The 12,740-nt window shown below is 37.5% G+C and overlaps 1 protein-coding gene across 3 annotated transcripts; it reads left to right on the top strand.

Annotated features, from left to right (window-relative positions):
• Positions 1 to 2,656, top strand: LOC107304449. Of its 3 annotated transcripts, XR_001550536.2 has the most exons (5): positions 1 to 360; positions 459 to 521; positions 599 to 699; positions 773 to 848; positions 2,095 to 2,656. XR_001550536.2 is itself a non-coding variant. In XM_015838537.2 (4 exons), exons 1-3 carry the CDS (start codon positions 182 to 184, stop codon positions 845 to 847), a joined length of 495 nt encoding a protein of 164 aa, XP_015694023.1. In that variant the 5' UTR covers positions 1 to 181; the 3' UTR covers position 848; positions 2,104 to 2,656. The 3 variants fall into 3 exon arrangements, 2 of the variants coding, with proteins under 2 accessions (XP_015694023.1, XP_015694022.1); XM_015838537.2 differs by having other exon boundaries at positions 459 to 699; positions 2,104 to 2,656; XM_015838536.2 differs by having other exon boundaries at positions 459 to 699.
• Positions 2,657 to 12,740: the final 10,084 nt, after the last annotated feature.

The raw sequence follows: 12,740 nt of genomic DNA, 5'->3' as shown, positions 1-12,740 counted from the left end.
GAAAGCGTCAGTGGTTAGTGTTACCACCTACAATACCGATAAATATAAGCTGGACTTTTTGACAGGCTTTATCATTTGGTCGGACAGAAAACACTCCTTAATTTGCGTGCATCAGTCAGCCATTGATACGAAGAAGACACTGTATGTTCATCTCACTGATGGGACCATTGAGAAGGCGAGCATGGTTCAGAGGTCTCCTTCTCCATCAGGCCACGTAGTGCTGATGACAACCACAGAATCTGGTCAAGCACGGAAAACTGTTTCTTTCCGTACCACTGAGGCAATGAGAGAGGATATATTTGTAATCGCCGAGGTTGAGGGTGGCTATAGAGGATTTAATATGCTAACTGGCACGATCATGTAAGTAACTAGCTTCTTCCACTTGTTTAATCTTTCATGAAGTGAATAATTTCTCCTTTTGCGGTTCTCTAAGTTTGAAATGATTTCTCCTTTTGCAGTTCCCCAAGCTGCAAGTCAAAAGATCCACAATCAGGAGAAGTGATTCTAGGGAGTGAGCACAGGTTTGCACTGAGTTGTGCAGCCGCAAATATTATTGGTGCTGCAGTTTTTGATTTTAATTGTCTTCTGGTGGGAACAGTCAGTGAATTCGATGATGTTTCTTATGATTTGAACTATGCACTGCAATCATGCCATTGGGTGAAACAACTGGAGGAGTCATTGAAAGCTGTAAACTCAAAAGTAATTATTCGTTTAAATTCAGTTGAAACCAATTGAAATTAAAATAACCCCTAACCCTTTTTTATTTTCATAGATTTCATTGTCAAAGGATATGAAGATCAACATTCTTGAAACAAGGAAGAGGAAGCGGAACATTTCAAAAGCATAGGGTATGTTCTGTTTTCTTTATTGTATTTGAACTGTGCCTTAAATCACTGTTGATCATTGTTGTCATTTAGGATTGTCTAACTTCATTTGAAGTTGCATTAAAAAAAATATATCAATCCATTTTTCATGTTTTTATAGCTAATAATTAATTAAGCATATGCTAATTTGCTGCTATGCTTTCCGCACTGGTTACTAACCCAACGAAAGAAACAGCCTAAGTGCCGTTAATGATATTTTCCAGCCTTGTGAAGCCATAAATCTAACCAATGGATTAAGTTTCAATATCTGAGATTCGCTCAGCCCAGCGGCAGTCCATTTTCCCTTCTCGCTCTCCTTTCCATCTTCAGTTGCAGAGCCCAGGCCACCTTATTCACCATTGCACATACCTAGAGCATCCCATTCATCTCTTGGTGTCCCCTCAGCTTCTGCGGCACAAGCAAACCCCACCGTCACGCACACTGCCTCCTCGGCATTCAACCATCAGCCACCACATGGACTCCCGGTCTACCACTACAATAGAATCCAACCATTTCATCTGGTTTGCCTCCCTCCCTCAAGCTCACCCCAAGTCTTTACTCCAAGAAAACGCTGGTGGCATCTAATGCGGCAGCTATGGCCTTCTTCAATCAGGAGCTTTAATCATGCCTTTGTGTCCACTTAGTATCTCTCTTTGAGCAATGTTATCTTCCCCTTTAACAGGTCATGTGTGCAATGCTATCTCTCCCTAATTAAATCAGTATTCATGCAACCCCTCCTTTTTCTTTCTCAGGAGAACATCTATTACCCACAGGTAGTACTGCCATATTTTGTTAAGAAATAAAGCACTAAAGCAATTTTCTTTATCATAATATACTGCTAGTTATCCCCCCCCCCCCCTTTTTTCCTCATGATTGTCTCTCTTATGCTCTATTGTTTAGCAATATTTACATTCTGTGGTGTGGGATTTGCCAATAATTTATTTGCAACATAAAACCTCAGGATCATAATTTTTGTTTATATTTTCCTTACGTTGCCACTAATATTTGAAATAAACTACCACAGGTACTACCCTATGCTATTTTATTTTATCATTAACATAGGAATATCTTGGAAACAACATTCTTTTCCTTAATATAAAACGAGACAGGAACAAACTACCATCAGATACTTCTATTATCTTTTTTTTTTGGTCCTCCCAATGCTTTTCATATCAGCAGCCCTTTATATGACTACCATGTTCTTTCTACTCTAAAAAATACACTAATGCAGCGTGCACAGGACGACGCCACGCCACCGTTTTGCCGGCGCCTGGTACTCGCTGATCATTCGCTGCAGCACGCCCCTCCGGCTTAGCACCGGGAGCAACCACGGTGCCACTAGCTCTAATCCATCACTCCATCAGCTGGACCAGCTTAATACAATCCGATATTTTACTACATGCATGTCGATTACTGGTTTGTTTAGGGATCCGCGCTAACCTTTTGGTGGTAAAATGGCATTTCTCCTCTCTCTCTCTCTCTCTCTCTTGTCCAGGGAGACATACTACTTCGACAAAACATCATCTCTAAGCTCCGTCGTGCATCTACTGGTGATCTTCATAATTAAGATGAGGGGCTCATTTGGATTGGAGGATTTTGTGGTAATTTTGGAGTATTCAAATTCTTAGAAACTATTACCCCAAGTCCATAATAGGAAAACAAACATAAGATCAAATCTCATGTCTTTATTTTGCTTTGAGAATTTCAATGCACTTCCTCTCTATGCCCCATGCAAATTCATCTGAGATTCCTGTGTTTAAATTTTTGCGAACAATCCTATGGGATTCGATGGAGCATGGCATTCTATTAATTTGTTTTTCCTATTGCTATCTGTTTTTAGAATCCTGTATTATAGATGAGCCTTAGATGGTGTTTGGATCTAGGGATTTTTTAGTCCCTTGTCACATCGAATGTTTGGAGGCTTAAAGCGGTTGCCCTACTCGAGCCCCTAGGGCCGGCCCGGTATAAAATCAATGTTTGAACATATGCAGTGCAATGTGAATTTGCATAGGTATGATTATTCGGCTAGAAAGGTCTTCTAGCTTTTCTGATAAATATAACCCTATCTTTTTCTTATGCTTATGCTTATAAGCTAAAATTTGAATTTTCAATCTTAAATCTAGAGTTGATTTTACGATTTTTTTATCGTAATTTATTTTCTAGCTTTTGTTTTTAGATAGTTAAGAACACTTATATAAAAAAGTTATATTAATATATTATTTTTTGTTTACAAATATGCTGGTTGGCTTATTGCTTGGATAAGCCAAAAATGGGCACCGGCATACTTAAGTTTATGCTATATATGATTTGTGCTATCATAATGACCAATCTTTACAAAATTCAAGAACCAATATTTCACCGAAGTGGCGTAGACTGTGACTTCACCATGCTTCCCTTGCCTCGGCACACGATGGATGTCTCTTCCGACAAGAATTCATCCTAATCACTTCTATTACTGTCGCAATTCCAGAGGGCGGACTCCGAGCGGCACATGAAGATGACTCCACCCAGGCGAGTGCCATTATCTCTGAATGGCCATTTATCTTGTGCTTGACAGCTTCACCCTCTCCTGGTACTTTAACGGTTTAAACTCCTGCAGGATAGATCTTTGGGTCTGTTTGGGGAGCTTCTTTTAGCTGTAGCTTTTATCAAAAGCTGTTTCTGCTAGAAGCTGCCATAAATGGTCCACAACTTCTGAGGGTCTGTAGTTATAGATTTTGAAAAATAAACTAGAAAGCCAGAAGTTGGAGAAGCTGAGTTTCAGAGCTTTTCTAGAGTCTTAGAAACTGACTGCCAAACAACTGCTTCTTATAATCTAAGCTCTCCTAAACAAACCCTTTACGTGGGACTCAACTTCATGAAATTTTCAGAAGCAACTTCAGGGGCATGTACACCGAGCTGAAAATGCATCATGATCTCTTCGTTATCCGCAACTATACGTCTGGTACTTCTACCAAACCTGATGCTGTACTATGTCCCATTTTTTATTTATTGACTTTTCAATCTCTGTTTAAACTATTTATCTTATTTAAAAAACATGATTATTAATTATTTTATTGTGATTTGTTTTATCATCAAAAGTACTTTACGGGTGATTTGTAATTTTGCATATTTGCATAAAAATATTGAATAATATGGTCAAATGTAGATGTTAGGGAAATTGAGGCATAACCGAGAAGCAGATTTAACGTGAAAACCCTTACGGGAAAAAACAACGGGCGTCAACTGACAATAACCACTATAAGGTAATGATTACAATAGCAGGGGAATACACCGGGCCGTCGCTCTCTTCCCGTGCAGCTTACAAGAGATATATATAAGGGAAAATCAAGGAGTCCTAATAGTACAAGGCTGACAGAATCCTATTAGGAAACTAATCCTACTCCAAGTAGGAAACGGTTAAAAGAAACCTAGTAGGAAACTAATAATATAATCCAAATACATTACAGATAATAATTCAGATCATATCTCTAACAATCTCTACCTTGAAACGAATTCTCTTGTAGCATAAAAATTGAAATCACCAGAAACCTCAAGTTTGGTTCGTGCTTATTATAGTCCAAAAGACTATTTGCCGCAAGGTGATTTTATCTATATGAAGTTTCTGGTGATTTTAATTTTTATGCTACAAGAGAATTCGTCTCAAGGTGGAGATTGTTAGTAATATAATCCAAATATATTACAGATAATAATTCGGATCATATCTCTAACAATCTCCACCTTGAGACGAATTCTCTTGTAGCATAAAAATTAAAATCACCAGAAACCTCATATAGATAAAATCACCTTGCGGCAAATAGTCTTTTGGACTATAATAAGCACGAACCAAACTTGAGGACAACGAGAATCTCGCTTGTTTTGAACAGGAGCTTGTTTTGAACAGGAGCAGTGAACCATATTTCAAACTCGCAATGGGAATAAAATGCTAAACCTGTTGGTATAAATTGGTAGAACCCAACAGAGATACGAACCAAAACGAAGTACTTGAATCTCCTGATAAACCTCATGAAAAATTGGTCATGTGCTCATAGCAATTCCTCTAAAATCACGCGACCAAAACAAGAGCATTGAGTAATACTTTAAAACTCGCCATATGATCAAATCCTAAACTTGTTGGTATAAATTGGGGGAACCCAACAGAACAGCGAAACGAAGTATTGAAATCTCTTGATAAATTTGATCAAAGTGATAAACGGGAACGAAAATCTTTTCGATGAATTATTTTTCCCTTCCAAACACCAGCTTGTAGAAGAAAGGTCAGTAGATCGAAGGGCGCCAATGTTGACGTCAGAAATCGATCTGGTCTGACGAACCAGCCAGTGATGGCGGATTGCAAATTCTCATCAGAACCTATCATATACTGAAACTGATCTTGCCATCAAACTTCTCAATGTCTAATTTAGGGAAAGACTTCAAGAAGAATTTGCAGATCAAAAATATGATAGTTTGAACAGAGAAAAAACTTCCTGATATGTTGGTGTGTGGATGAAGTGGTAAATCTCTAAGAAACTTGAAGCCAGGGCAGGAGAAAAAAAATCCAGCGATGCTACTTGTTGCTGTACTTTTTATTTGCTGCTCCTCGCCTTTGCTATGGTGTGCATGCGTGCAGGACAGGGAGTGGACGAGCGTGAGGGCGCCCCGACAGAACAGATGCATGCAATCTGTATCGCCGCTCATGTCGAGGACGAATGTTGCCGCCGGCCGTAGACACTCAACGAAGAACGCTGCAAACCGGGTAGATCGGATCTTGGCTCTGATACCACTTGTTAGGGAAATTGAGGCATAACCGAGAAGTAGATTTAACGTGGAAACCCTTGCTGGGAAAAACCACGGGCGCCAATCGGCAATATCCACTATGAGGTAATGATTACAATAGCAGGGGAATACACCGGGCCGTCGCGCCCTTCCCGTGCAGCTTACAAGGGATATATAAGGGGAAATCAAGGAGTCCTAATAGGAAAAGCTGACAGAATCTTATTAGGAAACTAATCCTACTCCTACTCTAAGTAGGAAACGGTTAGGAGAAACCTAGTAGGAAACTAGTAATATAATCCAAATATATTACAGATAATAATTCGGACCATATCTCTAACAGTAGATTCAAAATTAACCGCGTCAAATTAGCACCCATCTTTTCGTTTCTGCTTATGCTTATAAGCCAGAAAATTGAATTTTCAACCTTAAATTTAGAGTTGATTTTGGGGTCTATTCACCGAAGTTTATTTTCAACCATGGCTTTTAGATTGTTAAGAATATGTATATAAAAATTTTATTCACTACTAAGTATTTTTCCTTTGCAAAAATGTCGTTCGAGGATCACCCTCTAGAAAAGAAAAGCAGAGGAGTACCAGAAATAAATGAAATTCCGGTAAAAAAAAATATTGACACTGGAAGATTGCAGACGGGGGCCCTGATGAAGTTGTGCAAGCCCCCGAAGGACATGGGTGAGCTTTTCCAAATCATGGAAAATTACACTCGCATGGAGGAAAACACCAAGCGAAGGAACGAGAATTACAAGCATCTTATGACCACAAAAGTGATACTAGCAAAGAACCTTCTTTGGCGGATGCCACTTCGGCCAAAACCTCACAGCAACAGCTAGCACTGGATGAAACTCCGAAAAGAAAAGAAGCAAGTGTGCGACACCGATGAGACGCAAGCACAAGAAACTCATCAATTTAAACAAAACCGATGGAATAAAGGCAGGGACAAGACCGAACTTTACTCATATATTTAGAGGTAAGTTGCTTTTCGTTGCTTCATCCGACAATCCTCGTCCCTCCTATTACTAGATTTGAGATTTGTAATTAGAAGTCCTTTCATATAATGTACTTCATCCATTTATATATATGAGTCATTTGACTCTTTTCTTAGTCAATCTTTTTTTTTAAGTTTGACCAAGTTGATAGAAAACTATATTAATATTTTCAACACAAAACACATATATTATAAAATATAATTGGCCTGAAATTTAATGAAACTAATTTGATATTTTAAATGTTGCTAAATTTTTCTACGTACTTGTCAAACTTTTGACTATAAAAAGGTCAAACAATGTATAATATGAAACGAATAGAGTACGGTACTCGAAATGGTAGTGACGATCAGCTAGTTGTCATCAGCGTTCATGAGACCGTGGATACAACCGCGGTAACCATGATCTCCACCGAGGGACGGTAACGGCATAGCCACAGTAGGGTTCAATAGATTTGGGGAGGATTCATAAAATTTGAGGAAATTTAGTGACAAAATTATATGGGGTAGAGGTTGATTTATAAAATAGTTTTGTGTGAAAAATAGATGAAAGATTGTATTTCCTGACTACGTATAAATTGTTAATGAAAAATACAAATAAAAAAATGGAAAATCACACTATTCATTGCAAGGCCATCATATTATGCACATGCTGTAAAAAATTTGGACATCATATTATGGATAATATTTGGTATTGTATAATGGGCACTAATATATTTGAACAATTGCTTCATATTGTACCGTAAATTATATCATGGGCATTCTATTTATCCTAATCATCTATGGACACTGGTTTATTTATGGTTCTTCCTACTATTTATTGTGTGAAATATGATTGGAATATCACTTGTGTTGTGCAATAATTATGACTTATCATTTGTCATATATATATTTATTGCAATATCATGAATTTAGTAAAGGTCATGCCAAAATTTTCTATTTTTTTCCAAAAACATGTCCTATCAGAATTATAGCTGTCTACTATTTTCCTATGTTAATTATAATTTTATAGTTTTTTCATATTTTTTCAATCTTCTATCTTCGGATCATGCTTGCTGTGGTTTTCGGTTAAAATTGTGTGGTTTTGACTTAAAAAACCACCGTAGCAATGGCTTTTGAATTCAAAATTTTTAATTTCAAATTTGTGGCGGCATCCACGGTTACCGTGCTTTAACCGCGCCTTTGTCGTGTCACGGTTGAAGGTCCATGGGAGGTTAACCCTGGTTGTCAACCCCTGCTAAATGGGATCCACTTGAAGGATATTTTTACTCTCAATTATCAATATCTCTATCTTTGCTTTCAACAGTCCAAAAGTTTAGAATCCACTCTCCAATGCAGTACTGTATCAGTTGCAGTTGCTAACAGTCCTCACTGGCATGGCAATCACATCTGCTGTTCACCATATACATCAGCAGTTAGGCCGCGTTTTCAGGGAGGAAACGAGGATTAGTTATCCGGCATAAAAAATATAATAATATATTATTACATGATTAATTAATTATTAATTATAAAAATGTAAAATAGATTAATATGATTTTTTAAAGTAACATTTCTATAGAAAATTTTCATAAAAAATACACTGTTTAGTAGTTTGGAAAATGTGCGTATAAAAAATAAGAGAATCATCAGGAATGGGGGCATCCGAAACGCGGCCTTAATCGTAGATCCATGAGCACTATTATGTGTACATGAATGACTCAAGGCACTAAGGCAAGGGGGTGCGCCCGATAGTGTTTAGAAATATTGCAACTAACTACGATATGTTCCCTCGAACTTCACACAAACGGAAGGAACTCCTGCAAGCTTCAACATTTTTTTGGCTGGTTGGATCATCCGTATAAATTTTACTCCATTGTCTACTTTATCCTGTTATAGTATTGGGGTAGACAGTTCGATCATATTCTGTCTACTTTAACTTACAAACAAAACCACCATAGAAGCAACCCCAATAATAATCATATTTCCCCTTTGAGCGAGCCTTTTGTCCATCGGGATATATTTCGGTGAAACTGAGTTGTTAGTTCACTTAGTTGTAATGGGACTCAAAATCTCAAATAGCAAAGCCAATCTATAGTTCGAAAAATACAGCAAAGCCAATCAAAATATCATTGTTTTAGATAATGGATGATAGCATCCGGTCTTTACATCATTAAAAGCTACAGCCAGCCACCTATCACACAGTTTTAAACCAAAGTTTTGCAACAAACTCTAAGGAGTATTATAAAGTTTTGCAAACAGACAAGTTATAATGAATGACAGCATCGGGCTTTTAATTCATGAAAATAACTATCAAGAACAATTTATAACTATCAAGTTATAAATTGAAGAAAGTTTGTCGGTGAGAGATTTAAGTTTTCTACAAGGTAGTAGAAATTTAGATTGGTCCTATAACCCAGCAGATGGTACTGCTGGTTGCATTCTTACTGGTGTGAATTCAGATCTGTTTTCCAATCTCTCTTCTCATAATGGAGTCTTTTTTCATAGTAGAGGTATAAAAATAGAAATGATGGTTTTGAATGGGAGATTGTTAATGTGTATGGGCCTACTGATTATGCCTCTAAGAGTGTTTTTCTTGAAGCTTTAAGCCAACATATTTTAAATTCAGAGAGACCTGTTTTAGTTGGGGGAGACTTTAATATGTATAGGTTTGCTAATGAGAAATCTAATGGAAATGTTGATTTTAGGTCTATGGCCTTGTTTAATGAGTTTATTGATTCCTGTAATTTGAGAGAGATGTATAGATCAGGCAGTAAATATACTTGGACCAATAAACAGCTTGACCCCACACAAATTGTGCTAGACAGAGTTCTTATCTCCTCAAGGTGGGAGGACAATTTCCCTCTTTCCTCTCTTATGACCCTTGTTAGGACTGGTTCTGATCACTCCCCCCTTCTAGTGTCTTCAGGAGAGGTGGATAATAGAGTTCCTTATTATTTTAAGTTTGAGTCCAGTTGGACTTTGGTGGATGGCTTTAAAGAATTGGTTGTTAGTAAAATGCCAATTAGAGACAATAGCTATATCCTAACCTTTTGGAATAAGAAGCTGGGAAGTATTAGAAAGTTCCTGAAAGGGTGGGGGTGCTAATATCAATAGTGATACAAGGAGGGCTAAGCAAGAGTTGTTAGATAAAATGAATGAACTAGATTCTATTGCAGACCTGTCTGATTTTACTTCTGAACAATGGAATGAGAGATATACCTTAGAAGGTGAGTTAGGCCACATTTACGAGATGAACTTTTTTGGCATAAGAGAAGTGGAGAAGATTGGCTGCTCAGGAGTGATAGGAATACCTCCTATTTTCATAAGATAGCAAATGGTAAAAGAAGAAAGAGTTTTATCCATTCGCTGAATGATGACACAAGAGTTGTTAACCAACCTGGGGAATTAGTGGATCACATAGTGGGTTTTTATAAGAATCTTTTCAGAGCTGAGAATACCTCTACTATTAAACTAGTTGATAATTTTTGGACTAGTAATTTGTTCCCTGACTCCCTTAAGGCTTCTTTATGCTCCCCTTTTGAAATAAAAGAGTTGGAAGTAGTAATTAAACGAGCAAAGAACAACACTGCTCCTGGTCCTGATGGTTTCTCTATCATTTTTTACAAGTTTTTTTGGGAACATGTTAAACAAGATATATATGAGATGCTTATTCTGTTATATCACAATGAGTTAGATCTGAAAAGGTTGAATTATGGTGTGATTACCCTGATTCCCAAGTGTGATAATGCTAACAGTGTTAGACAATTTAGGCCTATTTGTGTTTTGAATGAATGCTTTAAGATCATTAGCAAAGTTATTACTAATAGGTTATCTGTGGCTGCTCCTGAGATTATTTCTAAGACCCAAACTGCTTTTATTCCTAGGAGATTTATCCTAGAAGGGGGTATTGTGTTACATGAGGTACTCCATGAACTAAAATCCAAAAATTTATCTGGTATTATTTTTAAGATTGACTTTGAAAAAGCTTATGATAGAGTTAGTTGGGAGTTTCTATTTGAAGTTCTTGTAATAAAAAAATTCTCTTCCTCTTGGATAGAGTGGATTAAAACCTGTGTGACTGGTGGTAGGGTCTGTATTAACATAAATGGTACTAGATCAGAGTTTTTAAAACCTCAAGAAGTTTGAGGCAAGGGGACCCCCTCTCCCCTCTGCTCTTTAATCTGATAGGAGATGCCTTAGCTAGAATGTTTGACCTGGCCAAAGAAAATGGTTCACTTTCTAGTATTGTTCCACATTTAGTCCCCGGAGGTCTAACTCACTTGCAATATGCAGATGATACCATAATTTTCATTTCTTGTATTGACTCAGAGATATAACTACAAAATTTCTGCTTTATTGCTTTGAAGAAATGTCTGGCATAAAAATTAACTATCACAAAAGTGAGGTTTTCTCATTTGGAAGAAGAGAGGTTTGCTAATATGCTAAACTGTAACATTGGATCTTTTCCCTGAAATATTTAGCGTTACCTATGAGTCCAGATAGATTGAAAGTCTTTGACTTTGCTTTTATTACCCAAAAATTAGAAAAGAGGCTATCTACTTGGCAAACTGGCTCTTTGTATTATAGTGGGTGAGCTGTCTTGCTAAATGCTTGCTTATCTTCCATCCCTTCTTATGCAATGGGGTTATATCTCCTTCCTGACTCAATTCATCAAAGGTTGGATTCTATTAGAGTTAGATTCTATTGGGAAGGGCTAGGAATTAAAAGAATATATCACATGGTTAAATGGAGTGGAGTGGCTATTCCTAAAGATTTTGGAGGTCTAGGGTTTACTGATACTAGAGCTATGAATATTTCCCTGCTTTCTAAATGGATTTTTATGTTAGAACTGAGGAGATGAATCTTTGTGTAAATCTGTTAAGGAACAAATACATGCGGGGGCACGGTAGGTGACATTAACAGGGCTCCTGCCTCTTTATTTTGGCAGGGGCTGCATAAGATTAAACCTTGGTTTCTAAGAGGAGTTATATGGGAGTTAGTGGATAGTAAACACATTTCCTTTTGGAGAGATGTTTGGATAGGGCAGGTGGCCTTAAAAACCATGTTTCCTTTTCTCTATGAGATTTGTAATCAACAAAATATTCTGGTAAATCAGGTGGCTGAAAACGGTTTAGATATTTTATCTTTTAGGAGAGCTTTTTCGAGTGATGATCTTATCCACTGGGATGAGCTCTGTAACATAGTTTCCCTGGCTTTAGGCAACATTTCCGTTGAGAGAGTTGATAAACCGATTTGGGTGTTGAACACTAAGAAGATATATACCACTAAGGCTGTGTTCAGTAGCCAGATAAGTTATCTTATTTCTCTCGTTTTTCGCGCGCACGTTTCTTGAACTGCTAAACGGTGTATTTTTTGCTAAAAATTTTCTATAGGAAAGTTGTTTTAAAAATCATATTAGTCTATTTCATATTTTTAATAATTAATAATTAATTAATCACTTACTAATCTATTACTACGTTTTCCATGCGGGATAAGTTACCGTATTCTCTCCATAACGAACTCGGCCTAAATCGATGTATGAGTTCCTAACTTTTAGAGGTGCTAAAGATGTAAACATGTGTGAGTTGTGGGACTCCCCTATTCCCCTTAAACTGAAACACTTTATTTGGCTAGCGTGGAGAGATAGGATTCAATCGGCTGTACAATTGAGGAAGATGAATTGGGAGGGCTCGGAGCTTTGTCCGTTGTGTAATGACAGAGAGGATGCTAATCACATTTTCTTTAAGTGCCCAAATGCTATCTTTATGTGGTGTGTTTGTCGGGATGCTTTGGGCTGGTCAAGGCTGCCTACTAGTTTTGAAGATTTTAATGAGTGTGTCAATTGGCAGTACAGGACTCGTTACGACAAAGTTAAATTCTGTATTTTAGCGGCAGTTTGTTGGCAATTATGGGTTGTTCGAAATGATATGGTTTTTAGAGATGTGTTGCTTTCTTCCCCGTATTTCATATCTTTCCGGGTTATTTGTATGTTATTGCAGTGGATAAAAGCTGCAGCGATCAGAGGGACATGTCCTATAAATACCGGAACGCTGCCTCGTTGCAACGTACGTAAAAACAATCTAGGGTTTGCCTCTCCTCTGTGCTGCGCCGCCATTGTCGTCTACTCCGTCCGCTTCGTCGGCG

The sequence above is a fragment of the Oryza brachyantha genome, chromosome 6 (genome assembly GCF_000231095.2).
Source record: "Oryza brachyantha chromosome 6, ObraRS2, whole genome shotgun sequence".
NCBI lineage: Eukaryota > Viridiplantae > Streptophyta > Magnoliopsida > Poales > Poaceae > Oryza > Oryza brachyantha.
Note: the sequence above shows the minus strand (reverse complement) of the source record. Positions and strands in the feature narration are given on the sequence as shown.